This window comes from Pelophylax lessonae (assembly GCF_965119305.1).
Source record: "Pelophylax lessonae genome assembly, chromosome: 7".
In the NCBI taxonomy this organism is placed as follows: Eukaryota; Metazoa; Chordata; class Amphibia; order Anura; family Ranidae; genus Pelophylax; species Pelophylax lessonae.
The window spans coordinates 202,922,652-202,949,207 of NC_138774.1; the positions used below are offsets into that span (position 1 = coordinate 202,922,652).

At 46.9% G+C, this 26,556-nt stretch overlaps 1 protein-coding gene across 1 annotated transcript in view; it reads left to right on the forward strand.

Annotated features, from left to right (window-relative positions):
• CFP (complement factor properdin) overlaps window positions 1–26,556 on the forward strand; it is a 105,204-nt gene that overhangs the window by 50,272 nt on the left and 28,376 nt on the right. The window contains exons 4-6 of the mRNA XM_082262994.1: window positions 5,257–5,427; window positions 9,846–10,043; window positions 16,956–17,129. Of these exons, the coding sequence (XP_082119120.1) occupies window positions 5,257–5,427; window positions 9,846–10,043; window positions 16,956–17,129 (543 nt within the window). The remainder of the gene's footprint in view (window positions 1–5,256; window positions 5,428–9,845; window positions 10,044–16,955; window positions 17,130–26,556) is intronic.

The window sequence follows — 26,556 nt, forward strand, 5'->3', positions numbered from 1 at the left end:
TAAAAAAATAAACAAAAATAAATACCCCAAAGAATACCCCAAAAATAAATGTCCCAAAGTTTGTAGACACTATAACGTTTACGCAAACCAATCAATATACAATTACTGGAATTTTTTTTAACCAAAATCATGCAGCAGAATACATATTGGCCTAAATTAATGAAGAAATTTGATTTTTTATATTTTTATTTATTGGATGTGTTTTAGAGCAGAAAGTAAAAAATATTGTTTTTTTTTTTTTTTCAAAAAGAGCCTAAGGCTCTGTTCACATGTAGGCGTTTTGGGGCGTTTTTGGGGAGTTTTTCTGCTCTAGGGTCAGCTCTCAAAACGCCCAACAAGAGAAATCCTATTCATTTCAATGGCCCCTGTTCACATCTGAGCGTTTTGATGCTGTGAGCAAAACGCCCAACGCTCAAAAAAGTACATGAGCTTCTTTTTGGGCAGATTACAGGCGTTTTCCATTGGTGTCTATTCAATCTAAAAAGGCCTGCACAAAAAACGCCTGTAAAAACGCCTGTAAATCGCGGTAAAATTGCGGTACAAAACACGCGAAAATGCTACGCTCAGGTGTGAATGTAGCCTAAAAAAATTTTGATTTTTTAATTTTTTTGTTTTGGGAATGTCATATAGCAGAATGTGAAAAATATTGTTTTTTTTTTCAGAATTGTCGCTCGTTTTTGTTTATAGCGCAAAAAATAAAAAATCGCATAGGTGATCAAATACCACCAAAAGAAAGCTCTATTTGTGGGGAAAAAAAGGATGTAAATTTCGTTTGGGTACAGCATTGCAATTGTCAGTTAAAGTCACGCAGTGTCAAGTTGAAAAAAGTGGCCTGATTATTCCAGTCTTAAAGCGGTTAAAGCAGAGCTCCACCCAAAAGTGGAAGCTCCGCTTGTCTGCCTCCTACCCCCTTATGCTGCCACATGTGGTTACCTTTTGGGGGGAGCAGGTACTTGCTTTTGACAGGTATCCACTCCCACTTCTGGCTGCATTTGCTATGGCCCCCTCCTCCTTCCCCCCCAGCTGACCCATTAACAGAGCACAGCATGCTTCGCGCATGTGCAGCAGTGAGCCTGCTGTGAAGCTGCAAGGCTTCACTGCCAGTTTCCATTAGTGAAGTTGGTGGCGGCAGCACCTGGTAGCCGATTGAAAAATCGGCTTGGGTGTAGACATACTCTGGATTCCGGGGCAGGTAAGTGTCCTAATATTAAAAGTCAGCAACTACAGTATTTATAGCTGCTGACTTTTAATTTTTTCTGAAGGAGCCTGGAGGTCCTCTTTAAGCTGCAAGGTCAGCTGGATCAGGTTGCACACATGCCTTAACAAAACGTATACTCCCTGTCATATTCAGTGGGCATTACTGCTGCCAAATGCAACTCATTCAAGCAAATGGGGCCGAATCACTACCTCTCTGCAACCACATCAAATAATGCTGCCTTTTAGGGGTTAAAATGATTACCTAGGAGCTTCCCAGTCACATGTCAACTGCCATCTGATCCACCTTAGATCAGTTAATAGAGGAGTGGCAAGGGCTGCCACAAAAGTAAATTAGGTTTAAATAGCCTGTTTTTTCAGTGCCTCTGTTGTGAATTTTAAAGATAAGTTTACACACAATACCTATAGCTACAGAGGTAAATAAGGCTAGTTTTTAAGTTGATGGTTTAGAACAGTGTTTCTCAACCATTTTTCAGTCAAGGCACCCTTTAAAAATTATGGACAGTCTCGAGGCACCCCATTCTAAAATGTAAAAGCTATTCTAGTTTTACATAATGCAGCAACATCCAGAAGACCAAATAGGACACCCAGCGTTAGAGGTGATTTATTCTTCTGAAGCAAATATACTTTTGCAAACTGATACTGATTAGCTTTCCAATTTTTCTCTTTTCCCTCAGTATCTCTCCATCACTCAGCTAATGTAACCCCAACTCTGATGGAGAGGAGCAGGGGAGGGTCAAACAAGGATGCTATGCAGGCGGCTGACATCCTCCTTATCAACCGATGACACCATTGGTCATTAGGACGCTGGCAGATAGAAGATTGTAATGGTGCACAATGAAAACATGTGACTTGTAACAAAAAGGGCAGCCTTCATCAGCATGCCATTTATATACAATTTTTGGGCAATTTTAAGGCATTTTGCCAAGGCACCCCTGAAGAAGCCTCAAGGCACCCCAGTGTGCCTGGGCACCCTGGTTGAAAAAGGCTGGTTTAGAATATGTAAATACTTTAAAGTGCATAGTCTGGCAACGGGTTCACTTTAAGGAAATGGTAAGAGATGTGCGCTTTCTTTTACACTATTTTGTTTAGCTCTAAACTCTATGAACAGGACTTACATCTTGTTCGATTTACTGCAGGCAATGGCAAATAACAGCTTCCCAGGAAATGGAAATAAGAGAGAGGCACTGCAGTCAATGGAGAAAATAATACAGAAAAAAAAAAACAAAAGGTTACCTGCAACGTGTTTATTCTGTATTTAAACTGGTTAACTCTAGGGAAACAAATTGCATGCGTACTGATTTTTGGCATTACACTGACACCCAGGGGTGGACTGACAACTCATGGGGCCCCCGAGCAATAGGAGTTTATGGGGCCCCCTCTGTCCCCACCCACACTTAAGCCACACCCACACAAAGCCCCACCTACATCTTGCACTGCCCACAATATATGTGTTCGGTACAGAATTTTTCTACACTATGATCAAAATAAATGTTTAATAAGTTAGGAAAATAAAGAAAAATACACTTACATTAAAGAAAGACCATCAGACTGTCACTCACTACAGGTGTGTGTGCAGGCAGGGCCATCTTACCAAATGGGCACGCTGGGCAGTTTCCTGGGGGGGGGGGCCCACCTGCCCAGCGACCCAGCCCTAGTCAAACATTAGTCCCGATTCCCGTGTGCATCCTGCCACCGAACTTAGCAGGTGTCAAACGCCTGTCGGCCCTGCGCTGCTGTCAGGCCACTTGGGCTGTGGAGGGGGCTCCCACAAATGCAGGAATGCCTGTCTGCCTCCACGGGAACAGGCACACACAGGACAGTGGAGTCTGACTCCCGTCCGTGTGTGTGTTCACCGGACCCAGCCGCCGAACTTGACTTGGTAGCTGTCATTAGCCTGGCACTGCTGTACCAATAAATATAGCCTTATCGATAATTTGCATTTTTATTCTTGTGGGTGATTGTGTAGGCAGGGCCCCAGTGCACTGGATTTCCCGGGGCCCTTTAATGCTCTTAAGATGGTACTGCATACAGGTGTAATGCAGGATGTCATATAGAAATGATTGATGTATATGTATAGACTCCACCTTCCAAATAATACCCCATTCACAAACAGCACCAGATCCTAATCATAGATATTACCAGACCCTCCTGTGTATCCCTTCATAAATACAACTAGACCCCCTTGGATTCTTGTATCCAAAGTCCCAGATAACACCAGACTTCCTGTACCCTCCCACTCAGTAGAAAACAATCCCAAAACCCCTGTAGCCCCTATTCTTAGATAACACTAGATCCCTAGACCCCCAAATCCCAGATACCACCAGCCCCTCTAAACCTTCACTGTTAGATAACACCAGACCCCCAGTATCCCCCATTCCTGAACAAAACCAGACCCCTTAATCCCCCTATTCCTAGGTAACACCAGACCCCCCTCTAACCCCCAATCCTAGATAACACCAGACCCCTATGTCCCCACTCCTAGATAACACCAGACTCCCTGCATCCCCCTGCTCCTAGAAAACACCAAAACCACTATACCCCCCACTCCTAGATAACACCAGACTTCCTAAACCCCCACTCCTAGATGACACCAGACTCCCTGCATCCCTCTGCTCCTAGATAACATCAGAACCACTATACCCCCCACTCCTAGATAACACCAGACCCCTATTTTCCCATTCCTAGATAACACCAGACCTCTATGTCCCCACTCCTTAATACCACTAGACTCAAATGTCCCCACTCCTAGATAACAGCAGACTCCCTGCATCCCCTGCTCCTAGATAACACCAGAACCACTATACCCCCCCCCCCACTCCTAGATAACACCAGAACCACTATACCCCCCACTCATAGGTAACACCAGACCCCTATACCCCCCACTTCTAGATAACCCCAGGCCCATTTGCCCCCATCAGAACCCCTGTACTCAGCCTCTGATCTCCCCTTTGTTGCCTATGTCAGCTGGGATCCCATCCCCGGTGTTGGGCTCTGGTCTGATCTCTTCCCCAGAGCTGGTGGGCAGCATTGTGGGTCTCACCAAGGAGGGGCTCGGTCAGCAAGAGCCAAAAATGCTCCACCAGCTGCTGGTTTGGTACCTCCCTTCCTGACCACGAAGCTGATCACTGAGTCTAGGCTTAACTTGCTCATGACTGATCCCTAGGGTTACAGGTGGCGGGATCATATCATTCTGGTATTCAGGTGGGGTGGGGGGGGGGCGGGGAAGTTTGGGTTGTCATTAGTAACTTAGCCAGTGGCCAAGCAACTGCTGACGCTCTGCCAGCTCTGCCTCCTGAATGTTCAGTCCGCCACTGGAGCTGATATGAGGAAACTCTGATCTATTGGGGGGTCTGTAAGAAAGGGGCGGGGTGCTGCTGACTGCTGATCTAATGGTTGGTTACCAATCATATCAGCAGTCACTCCCCCTCCTTAGAGGCCCCCTATAGCTCACAGTCCCCTTATATCAGTTCCCCCCTTCATTGGAAACCTCCAGAGATCAGAGAGTCCACCCCTCTCCCCTTATTCCAGCACCCCCTGCCCTCTTTAAGACCTCCGTGTGGATTGCTTTACCAGCGGGACTTGGGAGCAAGAAAGTGTGAGAGCCGAAGGTGCGGAGCTGAGAGGTGGAGACGCTCTGCAACTATTTTCCTTCACTATGCCGTGTTTGTACAGCGACAAAATGACTGATAAGGAGATCATTGAGGCAGGGGGAGAGAAGCACCAATTGGCAGAGCCGGCAAAATGAAGGCCGACAGCAGAGGCAGGCGCAGCTGACAGGAATCCTCACTGGGTTAGGGATACTCCACTGAGTGAAGCGCAGTGCCGGAACTTCTTTAAGCATTGGCTTCATCCCCAGAAGCCTTTCATGGGGACCCCTACTGGCCCCGAGCCCTATGGGTTAGTCCACCCCTGCTGTCACCCCTTGTCAAATAAAGCAAAACATATACAAATTGTGCTTTCAATATGTCACTACCCCGTTTAGGATCACTTCCCAGTTTCACTGACGTTTTTGCATTATGGAATATTTTTGATTGACAGAGGCTGGAGGCTGGTCACAATGGAGCGCATGGTCTGCCTGCTCTGTGACCTGTGAACGTGGACAGAGGAAACGCACCCGGCAATGCAATAGTCCTTCTCCATTGTGCGGAGGGTCATGTCCCGATAATAATGAAGAGGTTGAAAACTGTGACATCTTTCAAATCTGCCCAAGTAGGTAACCCCAATCTTTTAATACACTTTTTTGTATACACATTTTATAGCTTTGATATAAGCACTACAATCAAATTAAAGTTAAGCACCATCAAAAACTATTGTTAGTGTTAGTTAGTGTATATACACCAGTGTTGGGGGTAACTAGTTACAAAGTAACTGATTACAGTAACTACATTACTTTTTTTGGTAACAAAGTAAAGTAACTAGTTACAATACTAATATTGGTAACTACACTACTTTACTAGGCTATAGGAAGTAACTACACTACTTTACTAGGCTATAGGAACGCGCTTCTGTGCGTTACCCAAGCCGTGCGATACAATCGTTATTTCGAAGAATAGAGAGGGATGAAGTTTATGACTTTTTGTTGCACTTTATGTTTTATTCTGTTTTTTTCAGGTTTTGTTCTCATGTTTCCCAAAGCCTGTGTTTATACAATAAACTCTATGCAGAAAGAGTGTCATGTATCTTCTTCTACACGGTCAATTAAGAAAGAGGAAAGTAAAGTAATAAGTAGTGAAGTTACTTTTCAAATGCAGTAACTAGTAAAGTAATCTTGTTACAATTTACAGAAGTAACTAGTAACTAGTTACATTTTTTTAGTAACTACCCCAACACTGATATACACTATATTGCTAAACGTATTGGGACGCCTGCCTTTACACGCACATGAACTTGAATGTCATCCCAGTCTTAGTCCGTAGTGTTCAATATTGAGTTGGCCCACCCTTTGCAGCTATAACAGCTTCAACTCTTCTGGGAAGGCTTTCCACAAGGTTTGACCATTCTTCCAGAAGCGTGTTTGTGAGGTCAGGTAATGACGAGAAGGCCTGGCTCTTATTCTCTGCTCTAATTTATCCCAAAGGTGTTCTATCAGGTTGAGGTCAGGACTCTTTGCAGGCCAGTCAAGTTCCTCCACCCCAAACTCACTCATCCATGTCTTTATGGACCTTGCTTTGAGCACTGGTGGGCAGTCATGTTGAAACAGGAAGAGGCCATCCTCAAACTGTTCCCACAAAATTGGGAACATGAAGTTGTCTAAAATGTCTTGGTATGCTGACGCCTTAAGAATTCCCTTTACTGGAACTAAGGAGCCAAGCCTAAAACAACTCCACATCATAAAAAAGAGAGGTACCCACGCGCTATCACGCTTAAAAATAATCAAATAACTTTATAGAACAGCTGCAAATATCAAACTGGCAGATTCCAATGTGCTAAAAAATGCTGAATAAATAGTAGAATCACATAAATTATATCTCTACATATGGTGATGGGTCAGGTAAGTAAAGTGCATAGTACTTGGAAAATAAACAAAGAAAAATAATGTATTCAGGGTGAGTAGAGGTGTATCTGTGATGCAATCTCCCAAAAATGTGTGAATCAATAGTATAAAATAAAGATGGACAATTATCTCTGAATTACTACAGTGCAATAATATGAAAAACGGACAATTGTATCAAAATCACTTCAGTGTAAAAGGCAATATAAAACCATTAATTGCGAAGGAAGCATAAAAATATAAATAGTAAAGTTAAAACCCAGTGATGAATTTTCTAATTATAATAAATCAAAGATGATCACATTGATTACTATTAGCAGCAATTAGCATATAGGCACAAGCTGTGCTAATGGGAGCAGACAAGATGAGTGGAGGGGCTTCTCCTACACATAAATAGCACACTGGTAAATAAAATAAACAGTCCGTGGGCACAGTTCAGTTTGCAATCAGATGTACAAATAAAGCCCCGTACACACGTAGCGATTGTCGGCCGAACGATCGGCCGTCTTTTGTCCGGTGCTGTCCTGTCAGTTGAAAAGTGCTAGAGACTGCACACGAATTTTGTCGGCCAACAACAGCCGACTGCAGAAGTGATGTCATGTGATGGTTAACTTTCCGTGTGTTTTTTCTTCTCTGAGCATGCTCATCTGCTGTTTGTCAGCCGAAATCTGTACTGACTTATTAACAATCGTCCGTTCTGGTGTTGGCCAACAAAAATTTTAAAGCCTGCACACCAGATTCTGTTCGGCCGAAAAGTCGCAGTCGGTTGTCGGAAGCACCATACTAACAAGCCGACAATCGGCCGATCGGACGTTGGCCGAATATTTACGGCCGACAATCGCTACGTGTGTACGGGCCTTAAGTCCCTTCCAGCTATTTCTTCCGAAGATACAGGTTACTTAGAACTGCAACGATGTATAATACAATAAAGGAAGGAGGCGCAGGGATCCTCGGTGGATGTGGCCACACTACCTGCTTACCTTCCAAGTGTTGAATGAAAGCCTAAGTTCCAACACCACGGCCGGTGAGCACTGCGGGATCCTCTGGTTACCTCTGCACCGCTCTGTGGGTCATTCCTGCAGCTGGTGTGCACCTCCTACCAACGGTGGATGCTCTGGATGGATTTTCTCGATCAAATAAGGAGAGAAATGGATCCAATAGTGTAATATTGTTTCAAAGGAATTTATTAAATAAAGGCTAGTAAACTCACATAAAAGCAGAGCCGCAAAGCGGCAAAAGGCATTTGGGTGGTCGGCCGGTCCACGTGACTTCATCAGGGGATGAAGTCACATGACGTAACTATGTAACCTGTATCTTCGGAAGAAATAGCTGGAAGGGACTTATTTGTACAAACTCCACATCATAACCCCCCTCCAGAAAACTTTACACGTGGTAAAATGCAGTCAGGCAAGTACCATTCTCCTGGTACTGCCAAACCCAGACACCTCCATCGGATTGCCAACAGAGAAGCCTGATTCGTCACTCCTGAGAACATGTGTCCACTGCTCTAGAGTCCAGTGGCGGCGGGCTTTACACCATTGCATCCGACGCTTTGCATTGCACTTGGTGTTGTAAGGCTTGGATGCAGCTGCTCGTCCATGGAAACCCATTACATGAAGCTCTCTATGTACTGTTGTGCTAATCTGAAGGCCACACAAAGTTTGCTGGTCTCTAGCTATTGACTCTGCAGACAGTTGGCAACTTCTGCACACTGTGAGCTTCAGCATGCGCTGACCTTGCTCTTTCATTTATCGTGGCCTACCACTTACTTCATAGCTGCGTTGCTGTTATTCCCAGTTGCTTCAACTTTGTTATAATATCACCACAGTTGGCTGTGGAATATTTAATAGCAAGGAAATTTCATGAATGGACTTATTGCACAGGTGGCAACCTATCACAGGATTACGCTTGAATTCACTGAGTTCCTGAGAGTGACGCATTCTTTTACATAAGGCCCCTTTCACACGGGCTTTCCGATCAGGTCCGCCTGTCAGTTTTTCATGCAGACCTGATCGGATGCTCCATGAACCCCTATGGAGCGGCGGATGTCAGCGGTGACATGTCTGCTGACACCCACTGCTATCCGATCCTGTCCATAAAATCCAGACGAATGGAAACCCTGTTTTCCATCCGTCTGGAGGATCAGATCAGATAGGATCGGGTGAAAATGAACAGGTGGTTTGTTTTCATCCGATCCCCCATAGAGGAGAGCAGGGATCTGACAGGTCCGTCTCAGCACAGAGAGCAGAGACAGACCTGTCATTCGCCAACTCAGCAGGAATCGGAGGATAGATCCCCTGCTGAGCAAAACAGGGTCCACCGGGCGGAAAGCCCATGTGAAAGGACTCAATGTTTGTAGAAGCAGTCTGCATGCCTAGGTGCTTGGATTTTAAACACCTGTGGCCATGGAGGTGATTGGAACCCCTGAATCCAATGATTTGGAGGGGTGTCCCAATACTTTTGACAATATAGTGTATCTCTTAGAAACTGGTGAAATAACCCCTAGAGAATTGGTAAATCCTCTCATCTCTTTTATATATAAAAATAGTGGAGCCTCGTTCCTCCCTGTGGATTCTACATATTATAGAAAAAAAATACTTTTCTTCCAACTGAGTCAGTGACATCTTGTTGTGAGGGGATGGAGAAATGTGCCTATTATGGTCTCTAAATAATACAAAAAAAAATGGTGGGCCAGTATTTTGGAAAATAGCACCTGTCACCTCCTTAGGGACTAGAGATATTGAAGAGGCACAGGTGACCTTTGGGCTTCATTGCTGATCTTCTCAGTATGCCTTGCCTTCATGCTTAAAAAAAAAAAAAAAGTTTAATGCCCTTTTGCATCATTATTGCCATCTGTGAACCAAGCAAGAGCTCCTTCACACCTACTTGTGGATTCTCCATAGAAATATATGGAGTGTACAATTCATACAGAGGAAATAGGCAGCGGTTCTCACAAGAGTCAAAGTACCAGAGGAGTTAGATGTCCTCACTGGGGTCAGGGACAATAGGGAAGACTTGTCCATTTTCAGACCTGTTGTACTTCAATTAGTAAAGATAAAATATGGACTTCAATTGCATGACAATGAAGAGTAATAATGGCTTTAAGATCTTTTATTGCATGTTTTTCTCCCACCAGCTCATGGACAATGGGGTGCCTGGGGAGAATGGGGCCTGTGCTCCTCCAGTTGCATTGTAGAAGGTTCTGGAATATTCCCAACTCAGTCCCGATTCCGAGAGTGTGACAACCCGAGGCCTTCGACCAGCCCCCTGGGAAATCCATGCCCAGGGAGTAATCTTGAATCCAAAGATTGCACTGGCCTTCCTATTTGTCCAGGTGAGCAACTAACTCTTAGCGTTGTAACAGCCATATTTTTTTGCAGAGCTCTAATGTTTTCAAGATGATGTCATGGAGGTGTGCATAGCCCAAATATTGCCAACCAGGCCCAGACTGCCAATAGGGCACACTGCCAACAGGGCCAATAGGGCAGCTGAGCCTCATGTCCTGGCAGGAGTGGCCAGTTGGTGACCAGGCAACACAGCGGAAGGTGGGCATTCGCCGTGGTTTGGACAGGCTAACACGGACCACGGTCGCTGCACTCCTCCCGCTTTGCGGCCATGCCTGTGTCTCCTCTCCTGATATAGCGTGAAGATTAGTATCCTCTGCAGCAACTGTGCATGCGGCACATCCATGCATAATAAGCCACGCACCAGGCTGCACCCAAAGAGATAACTGAACTCAGTTAACTCCTTACATGCTGAATGGTTTGGGGACACAGGCATGACACAAGCCAGGCACCTTGACAGCCAAACAGGGACACAGTCATGAGTCATCATTGTTAACAGTGGGAATACAGGATTTCACAGTGGCTTTAGCATGAAGAAAGGGGGATGGGAGATTGGGGGCCTGTCAGTGGAGGGAGAGGGTTTGAGATCTGACAGAAGGGGTTGGGGATTGGTAGTTGGGTGGTAAATGTCTGTGAGTCGGGGGGCGGGGGTTGGGAGAAGGGGTCTGTCATTGGTGGGAGAGGGCAATAGTTGGGGTGGGAGGAAGGGCAGTAGGTAGGTGGGTCTGTCTGTGGAGGGTGAGGTGTCGTTTGAAGGGGTGGCAGTTGGTGGGGTTTGTGTTGTGGGGGGGGGGGGGGGTCAGGGGCGGCTACATGCCTGCGGGGAATGGGGACTGGCTCCCCCGGTCTCTGGAGGAATTGGCTGCTCGGTCCAGAATGTCTGTTTTTGTCCCAGTCTGGACCTGTTGTTAACTCTGGTATTATGCTGGCCTTACACCTGTAGAATTTAGTTCTTATGTTCAGACAAGAAAATATATTCATCACTTGTGCGCCCATGTAATAGTGCCTCCATGGACTTGACTTGACAAATTTGAATGACCTTTTGTTCCAGTACCATGTCAATGTCTTGATTTTCATAGAACAAATGTTCTACTTACGGAAGAAAGTTGACAAGTATATGGGCAATGAATTTTAAAAAAAGAAATGCTATAAAATCCTAATCCTAATAAACAATCTTCAAATGATAATAAATGTGATCCACCAGTGCATGCAAATAAAAAATGGGGTTCAAACTTGTTTCAGTCCAATAATCTTATGTCCAAAAAATTAAACTCCAATAAACACAGATCTATAGTCATACAACAAAGTTAACAAAAAAAAAAAGGGCAGACTCGATGGACTACCCAGTCTTTTTATGTTGACACTTTTCTATTCCTATGTTTTTATGTATAGCAGGTTTTCCAGGCATTGGGCCTGATGTGGGTCTGCCATTTTTACCGGTTACCTCTCCAGCCCATGTGAGCTGTGACCCCAGCTGTGAGCACTGAGACAATGACAATTCCAGCATCTTTGTTTGGTTGTTTTATAGTATTTGAGGGGATGGGAGAAGGGAATGAGTGGGATACTTCTCTGGCTCAAGTAGGTACACTTTTGGGACTCTGTAGCAAAAATGTGCTTGTTAGCGCTGTCTTGAAGCCAGGCGACGCTAGCCAGTGCTTCCTGACATTTGCAAGTAACATAACATCTGAAACTGTGCTGGAACCTCGACCTTAGTCCAGAAGATCCAGGTCTGTAGAATGTTGAACTTCTGACACTGCTTTATTCAAAAGTCACTGACTGGCTCCCTCCAGCTGGCTTGAGGTAGCTCATTATAAATTCCTGTACTGCTGCAACTCTCAACTTGAGGCACTCTCACTGTGCACTGACTCTTCAGGGCCCAAACTTCAGGAGCCCCCTTTAACTCTTCAGGGTCCCCTGACTAGTTACCCCCTCTAACTTCAGGGTCCTCAACCTAGGTACCCCCTTTACAGCTAGCTGACACGTGGATCCCAGAACCATCTCCAGGGTGGTCACGACCTGTGTAGGCTTTCCTGGGACTGGACCCCTCTTTCTCTCCATTGGTTCTCGTCACACCGGATCCCCTTCAGCTCAAGTCAGCACCCTCAGGAGGAGAGACAGCCGTACTCTCCCTCCCGTGACTATACTTCCCGCCAAAGACAATGAGTCATGCGCTCCCCTCAAACTTATACTCACTCCCAGAATCCTCTGTGGCAGAATCTGCCTTCTGGGGTAGTTACAAACCTGATTGTGTCTCTGATTGGGTTTCCTCCACTGCCCAATGAAAAGCCTCTCACAGGGCCAGTGGGGATACTTCCCTCTCAGCAGACACAAGTGGGAGCCATGACAACCTACCTAACCAAAAGAAATCATGGCTCTGCTGTTAGGCAGACAAAGCACACTATATTTTACCTAGCACCTACCTGCAGGATGCTACATCTGTCTTGTAGGCATATCCCTTTTAGAGCCAGGATAAAGGCTATCAGTCCTTGTATCAAATGGGGGGAAAAAACAAAATGTATAATTCAGGTTTAACTGGACAGCCACTGAAATATCTCGTGAATATTTAAAATGAAAGCAGACACCAAGAGCAGTTTTGATAAAAAAGCATAAAACAAAACTTTTTTTAAAGAAGGAAATTGCCACTGTGATCTGGTGCACTTAAAACTGGCAATAGTTCCCTCCAGGGCTATAAAAGGATGTGGCAACCTACTTACCTTCTGACCTTGAGTCATAGAGTGGAGGATAGGTTACAACAGCACGTATTATATAAGGAAAGGCTGTACTTTCTTACTGGGTAAAATATGTAATTATATGCAGTTGTACGTCAAGTAGATAGGGAATCCCCTTTGGCTGATTCACTTTTCCATCCTCTGGTCAGAGGGGGAAGAGGCAGGGGATGTACAATAGTAAGGATCGATCTTTTTTTAGATTGGACAATTTTTAGATATATTCAAGCATCTGTAAAACTGCATGATTTAGGTCAGATCGTGAGGTTCTAATCTTTCCAGCTGTATTTGAAATTAGTAATAAAGTACTTTGGCTGATGTTCTATTTACAGTGGTTGTAAACCCAATTTATGAAATTTGACCTAGGCACATGAATCTGTAGTGTTTACTTATCTCTCTCCAAAGTTTTGAGTGATGTTTCTCTCTGGTGCTCTGTTCTTCTGCTATCACTTCTGACAAGTTCTCCTACACATGGGAGAAGTGAAATAGTTTGACCTCAGCAGAACCCCTGTTTAAATTGAAAAAGGAAAATTCCCCTGGTGATGGGACTTTGACAGCACTTGTAAAAATAACAAAAAATTGAATGTAATATTATAATTTGTATTAATGAAAAACAAGCCATCAGTGTCACCCCTGAAGAAGAAGCGCAATCGCTTCGAAATGCATTGGGTATACATTGTGCTATAAATCTGATCATCTATTGCATTTTGTGTAGTTTCTGGAACACACTGCTTGCTCTTTTTAATGGTTTTTGCTTCAATGTTTTTGTTTTTCATTAATAAAAATTAATAAAACTTATAATATTACATTAAATGTTTTGTTATTTTTAAAGTGCCTTTAAAGTCCCATCGCCAGGCGAATTTTCCTTTTTCCACACATGGGAGAGCAGCAGCTGAATATTTGTTTAGAAGAGGGAGCTAAGAGGGAGATTATCAGGGAGCTTGTCTATTCAGACTGCAACTCTGCATGTACCTTCGTTCCTCTGCCTATGTGGAGGTGGGGGTGTTTTTCTTACCTCCAATCAGCTCACATTCAGTGTAAGCCCAGACACCCCACCCACTGCTGAATGCGGAAGGAATGTCGAAAGGGTAAGGCTGCAGATATACAAGTAAAACCAATAAAGGAGGATTTGTTTCATCTCTGTGTATCATCTGAGACCAGTCACTTACTAGGTATATGAGAGGGTTCACATCCACTTTAAAGCATCGTTCACATGCAGTGCCGGGACAAAGTCATCTAGTGCCCAGGGTGAAGATGACAAAGTGCACCCATCCCCCACAATGTGTGAGCATCATGTCTCAGCAAAAATCCCCTCCCCCCCCCAAAGAAAAAATCACTGATATGCACACTTGTAACCCCACCAAGCATACAGGTCCTCTGCAAGCCAATATTCGCCAAAATTCAAATTAAAAAAATGCACCCTCTTCTAACTCAACCCCACCCCCCCCCCCCCCATTCCCTCCTCTTAGCACGAATCCTTTTCCCAAAAAACACCCCTTCTAGCACACCCCCCCCCCCCAAAAAAAAAACCCTCCTAGCACAAATTCTATTCCCTTCCCTAGTTCCTCCCTTCTAGTACAAATCCTGCCCCCCCCCCCCCAAAAAAAAAAACATCCCTCCTAGCACAACTCATCTACCCTCTAAATTTCCCCTTTTAGTAAAAATCCCACCACATCTCTACTCCTAGCTCAAATCCCCCCCCCTAAAAAAAAAACACCCCTCCTAGCACAAGTTCTATCTGCTTCCCAAATCCCCCTTCCTAGCACAAATCCTTCCCCCCAAAAACACCCCTCCAAGCACAAATCCTCTTCCTGCCAAATAGCACCAATCCCTCTTCCCCCCCCCCCCAAACCCTCCTCCTAGCACAAAGTCTATCCCCTCTACAAATCTCCCTTCCTAGCACAAAATGCCTTGTCCCCGTCTGTCAAACGCCTCTGTGAAATACTCCCTCCTACCACAATTCCAGTCTCCCCACATTGTGTCCCCAGTACAATTCCCCCCTCCCTCTCAGAAACTTACAGACCTAAAATGTTAGAGGTGGGACAGCCCAGTCCAGGATCGTCAGCCCACCATTTTGCTGCCCTAGATCCTTACTAAGCTGCAGTCATTGGTTGCTGGGACTGCCAGCGTTACAGCAACCAATGACCTCACGTGTGTAAACACTTGATGTAAGGGGGATTCTGATGGGGACACTTGATATAAGGGAGTACAGTGATGGGGTAACTGATCTAAGGGGATACTCCAATGGGATCAACTGATTTATGGGGCACTCTGATGGGGACATCTGATGTAAGGAGGTACTCTGATGGGGTACTCTGATGGGGACAACTGATGTAAGGAGGTACTCTGATGGGGTACTCTGATGGGGACAACTGATCTAAGGGAGTATTCTGGTGGGGACATCCTATGTATGGGGGCACTCTGATGGGAGCAACTGATCTTTGGGTATACTCTGACTGGGACACTTTATGTAAGGGGGTACTCTGATAGTGATATCTGATGTATGGGGGCACTTTGTTGGGGATACCTAATGTAAGGAGGCACACTGATGGGGATACCTGATGTAAGGCGGCACTCTGATGGGGATACCTGATGTAAGGGGGTACTCTGATGGAGATGCCTGATGTAAGAGGGCACTCTGATGGGGATACTTGATGCAAGGGGGTACACTGATGGGGGCAACTGATTTAAGAGATACTCTAATGGGGACACCTTATGTAAGATGGTTTTATTTTCTTTTACTTGTAACATGGATGTGATTGATCTACTTTTATGTTTTATTAAAGAGAGATTCTGATCTCGGCTGGAAGAATGTTTTAGTGCCGGTTCACACTATAACGATGTAAGACATCGCATGTGATAAGGATCGCACTGCTCTGCAAATCACATGTGATGTCTATGTGATTCAAATTCAGCCATACAGATTGTTTGGCTGAATTCGCATCACATTCAGGCAAAGTCGTGCAGGACCCTTTTTTGGGTCCGCACCAGAATCGGATAGCATGGGTGCTATCCTGTCCGAATTGACAGTTCGCACTGCGATATGCAAACTAATCTGGGGGTGTCATTAACTTTGTATTGACACTCTCAGCAGTTCACATATGGCAGTGTGAACTGCCTGCGAGTCTGGTGCATTGCGGGAACCCGCAGTGGATTCGCAGGGTTCCCGCATTGCACCAGTGTAAATCGGCACTTAGTGAGGAGAGTTTTGACCTCCTTGAGCTGCACTGGCAGACTATATGGTTAAATAAGAATTCCACGTTTTTCAAAAAGTCTGTGGGGAGCACATGACAGGATGTCTTTGGGGCGAAACAGAGTCCCAGGAAGAGGATGAAGTCTGTCACTCCTGCTGTCAGTGTGAGGAAAAGTGTCCTTGGAAGTCAGCCTAAAGGACGGAAGGTTGAGCTGAGCTGCAGAGAGGGATCCAGTGTGCTGAGGACCGTGTGGAGCTGTTGGGGTTGGAGTTTCCAGGAAAGCAGAGTCGTGAGTACTGTGAACTGCCCCAGGGTCTGCCTAGGATAGGAGACCACTCCAGGAGGTCAAAGGAATCCAGGAGCCAGCTAACCAGGAGGAAGCTTAGAAAGGGGGTGCCTGAGTCTAAGCCCTGAAGAGAATACAGTGAGAGAGGGTGCCGATGTGGGCCCTGAAGTGTTAAGAGTTGCAGCAGTGTTACAAGTAGCTACCTCAGCCAGGAGGGCTAAAGGGAGCTGTACAAAAGGACTTTGTGTCACCGGTGAGTGTCAAAGTCAGTTCAGTGTTAACAAGACAGCAAGTCAGCGTTAACATGCGCAACCGGCGTTGACTGGCATTCAGCCGGGGTCAAGTCAGCGTCAAGAGGCATTTTTCTCAGTTGTCCCATTACATTGTGTATAGTCCAGCCAGAGGAGTATACCACTCATTCCCTTCTCCCATCCAAGTTCCCAAAAATAAATGCAAAACCCAAAGATGCTGGACTGTTTCTTGTCTCAGTGCTCACACTTGGAGAACAGGCTTAAATGTGTTTTTGTTACTAGCGGTAACCCTGGAAGACCCACATTGAGCACAAAGGCTGGAACTCCTGCTACACTAATAATTTTCTTTGCTTATGAATATAACTATTTTTGTCTATTAGTATGTATTTCCATTTAGCTGTTTCCTCTCTGCCATTATCACACGATCTTTGAATTTTTTTCACAGTGGATGGACAATGGGGAGCGTGGCAGAAGGAATCAGAGTGCTCAGTCACCTGTGGTGTAGGACGAGTGGAGAAGAAGAGATCTTGTGATAGTCCAGCACCTAAACATGGAGGAAGATATTGCGTTGGATCCCCTACAATACATAAGATCTGCAATACACAAGAGCCATGTCCAAGTAAGTTAAGAGATGTCTGTAGGGCATAAGTGCAGCGCAACCCCTGTAGGAGCCGCTAGAAAGATGCCCAGGGTTCTTTTTCGAAACAGTAGCCTCACAGCTAGGCACACGGTCACATTCACTCTTTGGCTCAGTGAACAGTCCAGGGGTTTTCTTTCTGGTGTTTTTATTTTTGGATAACTTTGATGGGGTTAGGGAATTCAATGGGATACTCCACAGCTATGTACAAATAGTAGGACACTTATCTACTAAAGAACTATGAGCCTGTAGCAAACTTGAGGATTGTAATATTCCTCTGGTGAACAGTCTAAGCGTTGTTAGTGTGGTGCGGGGTTCCCTTAAGCAACCCACGGCAGAGGGTAGCAGATGGAATGGTGAGCTTTACAGCAACAATTCTGGATAGCAGGTGACCACATGCAAATCAACCCCCTGGTTCTTGCTTCTAGCACAGTAGTCCACTCTCTCCACCTGGCACTACCCAGCTTGGCACAGCTCAACTTGGCACAGCACAGCTAGACACAGCACAGCTTGACACAGCACAAATCTCTCACTCCTACCTGGTTGGCTCGCTTCCCCCAATTGCCTAGCTCCTTCCTGGGTTTTTTCTTTTATATGGTCCCTCCTGTCCCCAGGAGACTATGGGCTTTGTAGTTGCCGCCCATGAACAGCTGTAATTAGGATCCTTCTTCAAGACTGCATCTCCCAGACTGCTCCTGGCTACTGTAATCAAGCCACAGGAAAGATCAATTGGCAGCACCATCTACATTTCCCAATATTACAATGTGGCCAAAGACTCCTACCTCCCCTCTGTCTAGCTCTGCAGCCTGTCGGTGTCTTTGGCATGTGAGAGGGTGCAGTGGCAGTAACTCACACACAGACCAGTTGCAAAAAGAAAGAACTTGTATTGTAGTCATAATACAACAATTCACAACAAGCCTGGCAGAAAGCAGCCCAACCGGGAACACAGGTAGACATGTGCAATTAATTTCGGTCTGAATATAAATTCAGACTAATTGGGGGGTGTTTTAACAAGGAGGCCCCCTAGATCTCAGCCCCCCCATGTGAATGAGTATGGGCTACATAGTAACCCTACCCATTCACCAAAAAAGTAAGTAAAGACACAACACAATTTTTTAAAAAAATAAATAAAAATCTCCCTTGATGTAGATCCATCATCAATCACGATGCCATCATCAGGTGACCCCCGTCCCCTTGTGACATCATAGACCCAGCATGCCCCGTTGATGGTGTCACAAGGACACCATGGCAACCTGGTGACATCGCCAGGTGGCCCCGCCCTTTAACTATTTAAGAACTGTCAGATGGCAGAGCTGGCAGACAGCAGGAGCCTTCAACGAGACCGGAGAGGTTTTTGTTTTTTTTTGGGGTCGGCAGCGGTGGCGGACATTTTTTTTTTTTTAATAAAGGAATTGTCAAAAACTTGTGTTGTGTTTATATTTACTTTTTACTGTACACTTTTTTTGTGAATGAGTAGGGTAGGGGTACTATGTATGTACCCCATACTCATTCACATGGGGTTGGGAACTGGGGGCCCCCTTATTAAAGGGGGCTTACAGATTTCAATAAGCACCCCACCTGCAGAATCCCACAATCACTGGCCAGGGTTGTGAGGAAGGGGCCCTTGTCCCCATCAACATGAGGGCAAGGTGCTTTGGGGTGGGGGAGCAGAGGCCCCCCTTCCCCAAAGCACCCCCTGCCCCATGTTGAGGAGAAAGAGGGCATGTCTGTGAAAGTTCTCTTCCAATATCAAGCAGCAGACTTCTAATTGGTGGGGTGGGAGAAGCAGAATGGCACTTGCAGCAGCACTCTGGAGAGGAGAAGCAGCTATAATGGGGATGAAAGTAACAAACAAAAAGGCACGTCTAAGTGCAGCATTGCATTCCACAGTTTTTATGAAACCTGAGGCCACTTCTGGTTCCATGCGTTCCAGCGTGGTCCCGGAAGCCATTCGGTCATCTTGCCACCCTGTCTCCTCTCCTTGGATATAGCTGCTGGTCTGCTCTCTCCCCCTAGAGGTGAAGGGACAGAGCAAGCTTGTACAATGGCGAATGACATGCCTAATGCATCTTGGATCTTGTAAATGTTTTTAATTATTTTTATTACTAAAAACTGTGGATTGCTGCATTTAGAAGCGCCTTTTTGTTTATTCCTTTGTTACTTCCTTCCTTCCTTCTGTGTTGATGGCATGTGGCCTGGTATGGTTCAGGAGGAGGGGCTGCTTGCTTGTTCCCCCTCCCCTTTCCTGGCCTGCTGGCCTGCATGCTCAGATAAGGGTCTGGTATGGATTGTGGGGGGGTCCCCATGCCATTTTGGTACAGGCATGGCACAGATGATGGTATAGGCATGGCACAGGTGATGGTATAGGCATGGCACAGGTCAATGTACAGGCATGGCACAGGTCAATGTACAGGCATGGAACAGGTCAATTTACAGGCATGGCACAAGTCAATGTACAGGAATGGCACAAGTCAATGTACAGGCATGGCACAGGTCAATGTACAGGCATGGCACAGGTCAATGTACAGGCATGGCACAGGTAATGTACAGGCATTGCACAGGTAATGTACAGGCATGGCACAGGTCAATGTACAGGCATGCAGCTTCACAAAAACCACACAGTGCGCCGCCACCCCCCTATCCCCCCCCCAAGCCATGTTCCCTCATCCTGTCCAGAGTTCCGCAGGGCTTCTGTGCCCACTTTTATGCTCACAGGACAGTGTGTGGCCCAGGCCCCCCCTGAATTTGACCTCCAGGAAAGCACAGTTGTAGTTTATGCAGGTAGAGGCCTAAGCCCGTATGTATTACAGGCATGGAGGAACATTTGACATTTTTTGTCTAATATCGCCACTTCAAAGTTCTTCACTTACCGTTAGCTGGGCTGCTGCTGGTCCCTGACTGTCTGTCACACACTGCTGGAAGCCTGGGACTGTGTCTGCGCCTCTGCGGCCTGCTGCGAAGTACTCTCCCTCCCTGGCTGCGCCTGCGGCCTGCCTAAAGTCGACTCCAGGACTTGTCTGACCTGGTGGGACTCCGGGAGACTGGTCTCGTCTCAGTCAGTGCCAGACCCAGTGGTGGAGTGAGCCAGGATTCAGGAATCAGGACGTCTCCTACCGTCCTACGGTAGGTCACGGGCGACTACGCTTCACTCACTCCCCCTCGCGCTCCGATGTCCGATCCGAATCCGATCCGTCCGACTGAGTCAGCTCCTCCACGGTCACGCTGCTCTTGTCTCGATCGCCGCTCCTCTCTCTCTGCGCCGGGAACGGAAGGTGATCGTGACGCCGGGGCGGTGCGCCGCCCCCACGCGTCACGTCACCAGGTCCGATGTCCTTCTGTGATTGGTCCAGGCTGGACTCTGGACCAATCACAGCCCGGACATCGTTAAAGTGGGGTGTGTCGGGGCGCATTGCTCTGCGCCCCGATGACCCCCAGAAGAGCGCCAATCGGCGCCTCAGTCAGGCAAAGGTGGGGTCAAACCCCCCCCCCCCATACCCAGCGCTAAGTCCGGCGCCCCTAGTGGGTGAAAAATTTACTTTTTTTTTTATTTAATCTTTTTTTTTCTTCTGCTTGTGTTTGGGGGGCGGCGCCCCTGCGCCCCCTATGGGCGGGCCGCCACTGTTGCTGGTTCTCAGATCTGTGGCTGGCCCGGATCCCAGACAGTTGGGTTCAGGAGGTGATACGGTCCGGTTACAAGATCAAGTTTCGATCCGTTCCTGCAGTAAGGTTTTTCCCTTCCAATGTGTGGCTGTCCCCGGATCGCTTGCTGGCGCTCTATGGGGCAGTACAGGAACTGGTACAACATTGGGTGATAGTTCCGGTTCCGTGTGCGGAATGTTTTCAGGGTTTTTTATTCCACCCTGTTCACAGTTCCCAGGAAGGAAGGCAAGGTGCGTCCAATCCTGAACCTAATGGCCCTGAATGGTTCCTTGCGAATTCAAAACTTCAAGATGGTATTAGTTCGCATGATGGTGGCTTCCCTACATCAGGGGGATTCCTGGCCTCCATAGACATCAAAGATGCCTACCGTCATCCCGTTATGTGGAGATCACCAACGGTTTCTCTGTTTTGCCGTGGGAAAGGATCACTATCAGTTCGTGTCTTTGCCCTTTGGTCTCGCCTCCACTCCCCAAGTTTTCACAAAGGTTGGCTCCGATCCCGGCGCTGCTACGGCAGTGGGAGATTTTGGTCCTGGGTTATCTGGACGATCTGCTTCTCCGTGTGGAGTCCCCTATGGTGCTGACAACAAGTTTAGAAATCACCATGAGAACTCTGGAGGAGTTCGGGTGGATTCTGAACCTTCAGAAGTCGTCACTGGTCCCTTCCATGAGACTGGATTATCTGGGCCTGACTTTGGACTCGTCCTCAGCCAGGGTGTTTCTCCCTCCGGAAAGACATTTGAAACTTCAGACTGCGGTTCAGCTGTTGCTGTCCAGCAAATGGTCTTCCCTTCGAACCTGCATACAAGTTCTGGGACTGATGGTGTCATCTTTGGAGGCGGTCCCTTTCACTCAATTCGACATGAGGATCCTCCAGAAGGAAATCCTTCTCAAATGGAACAAGAGTCCAAACTCTCTGGACATTTGGATCCAGCTGAGCCAGGTGACCAGGGAGTCCCTGATCTGGTGGCTTCATTCCCCGATGTCCAAGCAGGAAAATCATTCCTCCCTATATACTTGACAATTGTCACCACGGATGCAAGCCTGTCCAGGTGGAGAGGAGTCCTCGGCAGGTTCTCTGTTCAGGGAGTATGGTCCCTGGAGGAATCCAGGTTACCGGCCAATGTCCTGGAGCTAAGAGCAATCCGGCTTTGCCTAGTCCACTGGACCGGACACTTAAGGGTTATCCAGTGCGCATTCAATCGGACAATGCTATGACCGTGGCTTATGTCCATCACCAAGGGGGCATCAAGAGTGTCCTTGTGGCCTTGGAAGTGGCAGGCATTCTTCGTTGGGTAGAGTGCTTTTTTCCAGCTCTCTCCACTGTTCACATTTCCAGTTGTGGAAAATTGGCAGGCGGATTACCTCAGTCGACAGGCCTTGGATGCAGGGGAATGGTCCCTACATCCGGAGGTGTTCCAGCAGTTGTGCCTTCGTTGGGGCACTCCAGACATGGATCTGGTGGCATCTCGAATCAACAGGAAAGTGCAAAGGTTTGTGGTCCGCTCCTGGGACCCTCTGGCAGATGCACTGCTGGCACCATGAAGTCAGTATCAGCAGCTGTATGTCTTTCCTCCTCTCAAGTTGCTGCCAAGACTTCTTCGCAGTATCAAGGCGGAAGGGATTCCGCTCATTCTTCTGGCTCTGGACTGGCCTCGCTGAGCTTGGTACGCCGACCTGGTCAGGCTAGTCGCAGACGCTCCTTGGAGACTTCCTCCAAGGGAGGATCTACTGTCTCAAGGGCCAATCTTCCATCCGGCTTTACGCTCGCTGGCTTTGACGGCTTGGCTGTTGAACGCCAGTTGCTGAAGGACAGAGCATTGTCTGCTTCAGTGATTCCCACTCTGCTTAAAGTGAGGAAAGCGACTTCTAGGAAGATTTATCATCGTACTTGGAAGTTGTATATTGCGTGGTGGGAGTCTCTTTGGGCTCCCCCTTGCTCTTACTCTGTGGCTCGGATCTTGGCTTTCCTTCAACTGGGAGTGGATCAAAAGTTGGCCTTGAGTACTATCAAGGGTCAGGTTTTGGCATTGGCAGTTTTCTTCCAAAGGCCGTTGGCCACCTGTTCCCTGGTGCGTAAATTCATTCAGGGGGTGTGACACTTGGTACCTGTGGTGCAACCTCTTTCACCCCCTTGGGACCTTGATTTGCTGCTGTCGGTTCTTCAAAAACCTCCTTTTGAAAGTATTTGGGAGATTCCTCTGCCTACCCTATCCCAGAAGGTGGCTTTCTTGGTGGCTATCACTTCTGCGTGCAGGGTGTCGGAACTGGCGACATTGTCCTGTCGTTCTCCCTATATGTTAGTTCATAGAGACAAAGTGGTACTTCATCCGTATCCGTCCTTCCTTCCGAAGGTGGTTTCTAGTGTTCACTTAAACAAGGACATTGTATTAACATCTTTGTGTCCTAAGCCCAAACATCCTAAGGAATGTGCACTGCATACTCTGGATGTAGTTCGGGCAATCAAGGTATACTTGGCGACTACTGAGTCTTTTGGTAAGTCAGATTCGCTCTTTGTACTCACGGATGGCGCAAGAAAAGGGCTTCCTGCGTCTGCTGTGACTATTTCCAGATGGATCACACAGACAGTGGTGCAGGCTTAAGGATTAGGTTCCCCCTTTCCCTGTTAAGGTTTATTCTACTCAGGCGCTTAGTGCTTCCTGGGCTTTTCGCCTTTAGGCATCTGTACTTCAGGTTGCAAGGCAGCTACCTGGTCATCTGTTCGCATCTTTACCAAACCTAGGTGGATGTGTTGGCATCCGCTGAAGCCTCTTTTGGCCGCAAAGTTTTGCAGGCTGCTGTTTAGGGGGCTTTCTGGCCTTCCTTGAGGGTGTTTACTGTTTGTTTCAGGTGGGCCTCATCTTGCTGTTCTGATGAGTCCTATGTTGCCTGGTTGGCTATGTTTAGCCTTGTTTTTTTCTGCTGTTCCCACCGCTCATTTTATGACACTGCTTTGGGACGTCCCTACTGATATGCATTAGGAACGGCATCCATCAATGAACGATAGAGAAAACTGGATTTTTGACTTACTGTAAAATCCTTTTCTCTTAAGTTTATTGACTGACGCAGTACCCACCCCTCTATTTTGAGTTGGGTTGGTATTACTTCTCTGACACTGCTTTGATACAAAACTGACATCCTGTGCAGGAAGAGAGAGGTTTTACCCTCCGGGACTGCCCATAGGCATAGCCAGAACTTTTTCTCTGTCTAGTGTCCTACTTCTGTAGGGGGCAGTATAACCCTACTGATATACATCAGGAAAGGATTTTACGGTAAGTCAAAAATCCATTTTTTTCATTTTTCATTGCTGCCATTTTTTTGTTTACCTTGCAGCTGTCGGTGGAAAGAAAGAGAGATTGATGGGCGCTCCTGCTGTAGATAAGTCTTCAATTCAAAAGGGTCTTGATAGATGAAATGCAGCTAGACTGATGGTGGATGTCCCAAATGCACAGATACAGCGCTATCATCAAGGGCAGCTCTTAGAGGGCCGAAGCAAAGTCCCACGAACAGGCAGAAGAGAAGAAAAAGCGCCACTCAGTGAAGCAGGTGTAACATGTTTTAATGACACACATTAAAAAACTTACATAAAAGCAGAAGTCTATCTTCATGGCCCAGCGTCCTTCCAGATCCACGGTATACCCGTCCTCAAAGCTGCCAGCAGCCGGCGGATAACCTTTGGACAGACCAATCAAGGAACTAGGTCAAAGCGAGGCCACAGTGAACCGCATACCTCACTAGGAGACCATATGGCCGTGATGACGTAAATGGGCAGTAACCGGTTTCGGAGCATGCGAACAACTGCTCCTTCTTTTATGTAAGTTTTTAATATATGTCATTAAAAAATGTTACACCTGCTTCACGGAGTGGCGCCTTTTCTTCTCTTTTGCAGCTGTCGGTGGGGAAGGCCGCTGACAGCTAATAAGTCATCGGTTGTTAAGGACAAGGCAGCCGACTTCCCGGCCTGCTCCTTAATAACAAACTATTCTTCAAACAGAATTCAAATCGATTGATTTTTTTCTACCAATTGGAATTCAAATCGTTACGGAAATTTGGAATTCGTTAGAAAATTAATAAACAAAATTAGTAGCATAACGAATCTATACAAAACAAACACATTTTTCTATTCTGCACATATCTAAACACAGGTGAACAGAAGATTCTTGCAGAGCAAATCTCAGCCGAACTGACAGCATCTGTCTTGAGGGGCAGAATGAGACCTGGTCGGTTCGAGCCCAAGTGGGCAGGTTTCCAGAAGAAGAGGAGGATTCCTATTGTAGTGCTGCCCCCTAGAGGGCTGCTGGATTTTGGGTCTCCCTATTCCTGCACAGCCAGGCAACACACATTTTCAACTCTCATTCAGAGACAAGGAATCAGTCCATGGACTTGTTTTTGTTGTTTTATTGGGGAAAACAACTCATATAGGGTATAGGAATTATGGGATGCCTAACTTAACTTGAAGAACAACAAATAAGAACAACTTCCTACTCTATGTACACCTTAAAAAAAAAATAAAAAAAAAAGACTTTTCCTTGACTTATCTCCAACTGGAACAGCAACAGTCTTTCAAAAAAGGGCAATGAAAACTTCCCTTGGTAGGAGCTCTGTGCCCCCTTAGTGGAAATTTAGCAAAGTCCCAACTTGCAGGAGCTCTATGTCAGATTCACTCAAAAATACCAGCCCACCTAGCTGCTTGGGGAAATGTCCCAGAACAAGGGATTGGGTTTAGTTTGTTGGCACTGTCCCAAAAAAAGCTTGCTAGATATTGCATCAGGTGACTTTCTCTTTTTTTAGGCCATATGGGGGTAGAGGTACTCTCGCTGTTCCTAGAAATCTGGTTTGGAAGGGACTGCTGTTCAGGCCTCCTGCTGTCTGGGTTTTTCCCTGTAAGCCAGGGTGTCCCCTAGCAGGGCCGGCGCCAGCATAAGACAGCTCAGACGGCCGCCTGAGGGCGCCAGGAGAGGGGGGATATAAAAGCTAAGGGTTCCCCTAGAGGTGCTTATCCTGGCACTGGCATCCGGCTCTGTTCGACCTGTACCCAGCCAAGGCAGCACACTGACAGGCAACGCAGCACAGCCCCGGCTGGGCGCTGTTAACTTCACCTCTGCTGACTCGAGTCCTGGCCCTGCCTACTTTCATCAGGGTGGTGGCAGAGAGAGCCTCAGGAACGCCTCCAGTTTAGCAGCACACAGTGACTATCACCGCTGATCTGGAGGGCGTGTGAGATGAGGGGGAGCCCAAGAAGGAGCCTGGAGCCTAAAGACGAGGGGGAGAAGTGAGGAGCCGAGTGAGACCAGGGGGAAGAGCCGAGTAAGACGAGGGGGGAGAAGCTTGTAGATGAGGGGGAGGAGCCTGGAGATGAGTGAGATGAGGGGGAGGAGCCTGGCGACGAGTGAGACCAGGGGGAGGGGCGCAGTGGCACTAGTACCACCACAGATGAAGATTTCTCCATACCATCTCTGGAAGGTAGGGCATACAAGCCTCTTTTATCTTTATGGTGTCAGAATCTGGCTGTGAATTCTTTTGTACCAGCAGTTCCTTGTGCCATGCCTGCAGTCTCTGACTGTCCCTTGTGCCATGCCCACAGTCTCTGACTGTCCCTTGTGCCATGCCCGCAGTCTCTTACCGTCCTTTGTGCCATGCCTGCAGTGTCTGACCATCCCTTGTGCCATGCCCGCAGTTTCTGACCACCCCTAGTGCCATGTCTACAGTCTGACGTCCCTTGTGCCATGTCCGCAGTCTCTGACTGTTCC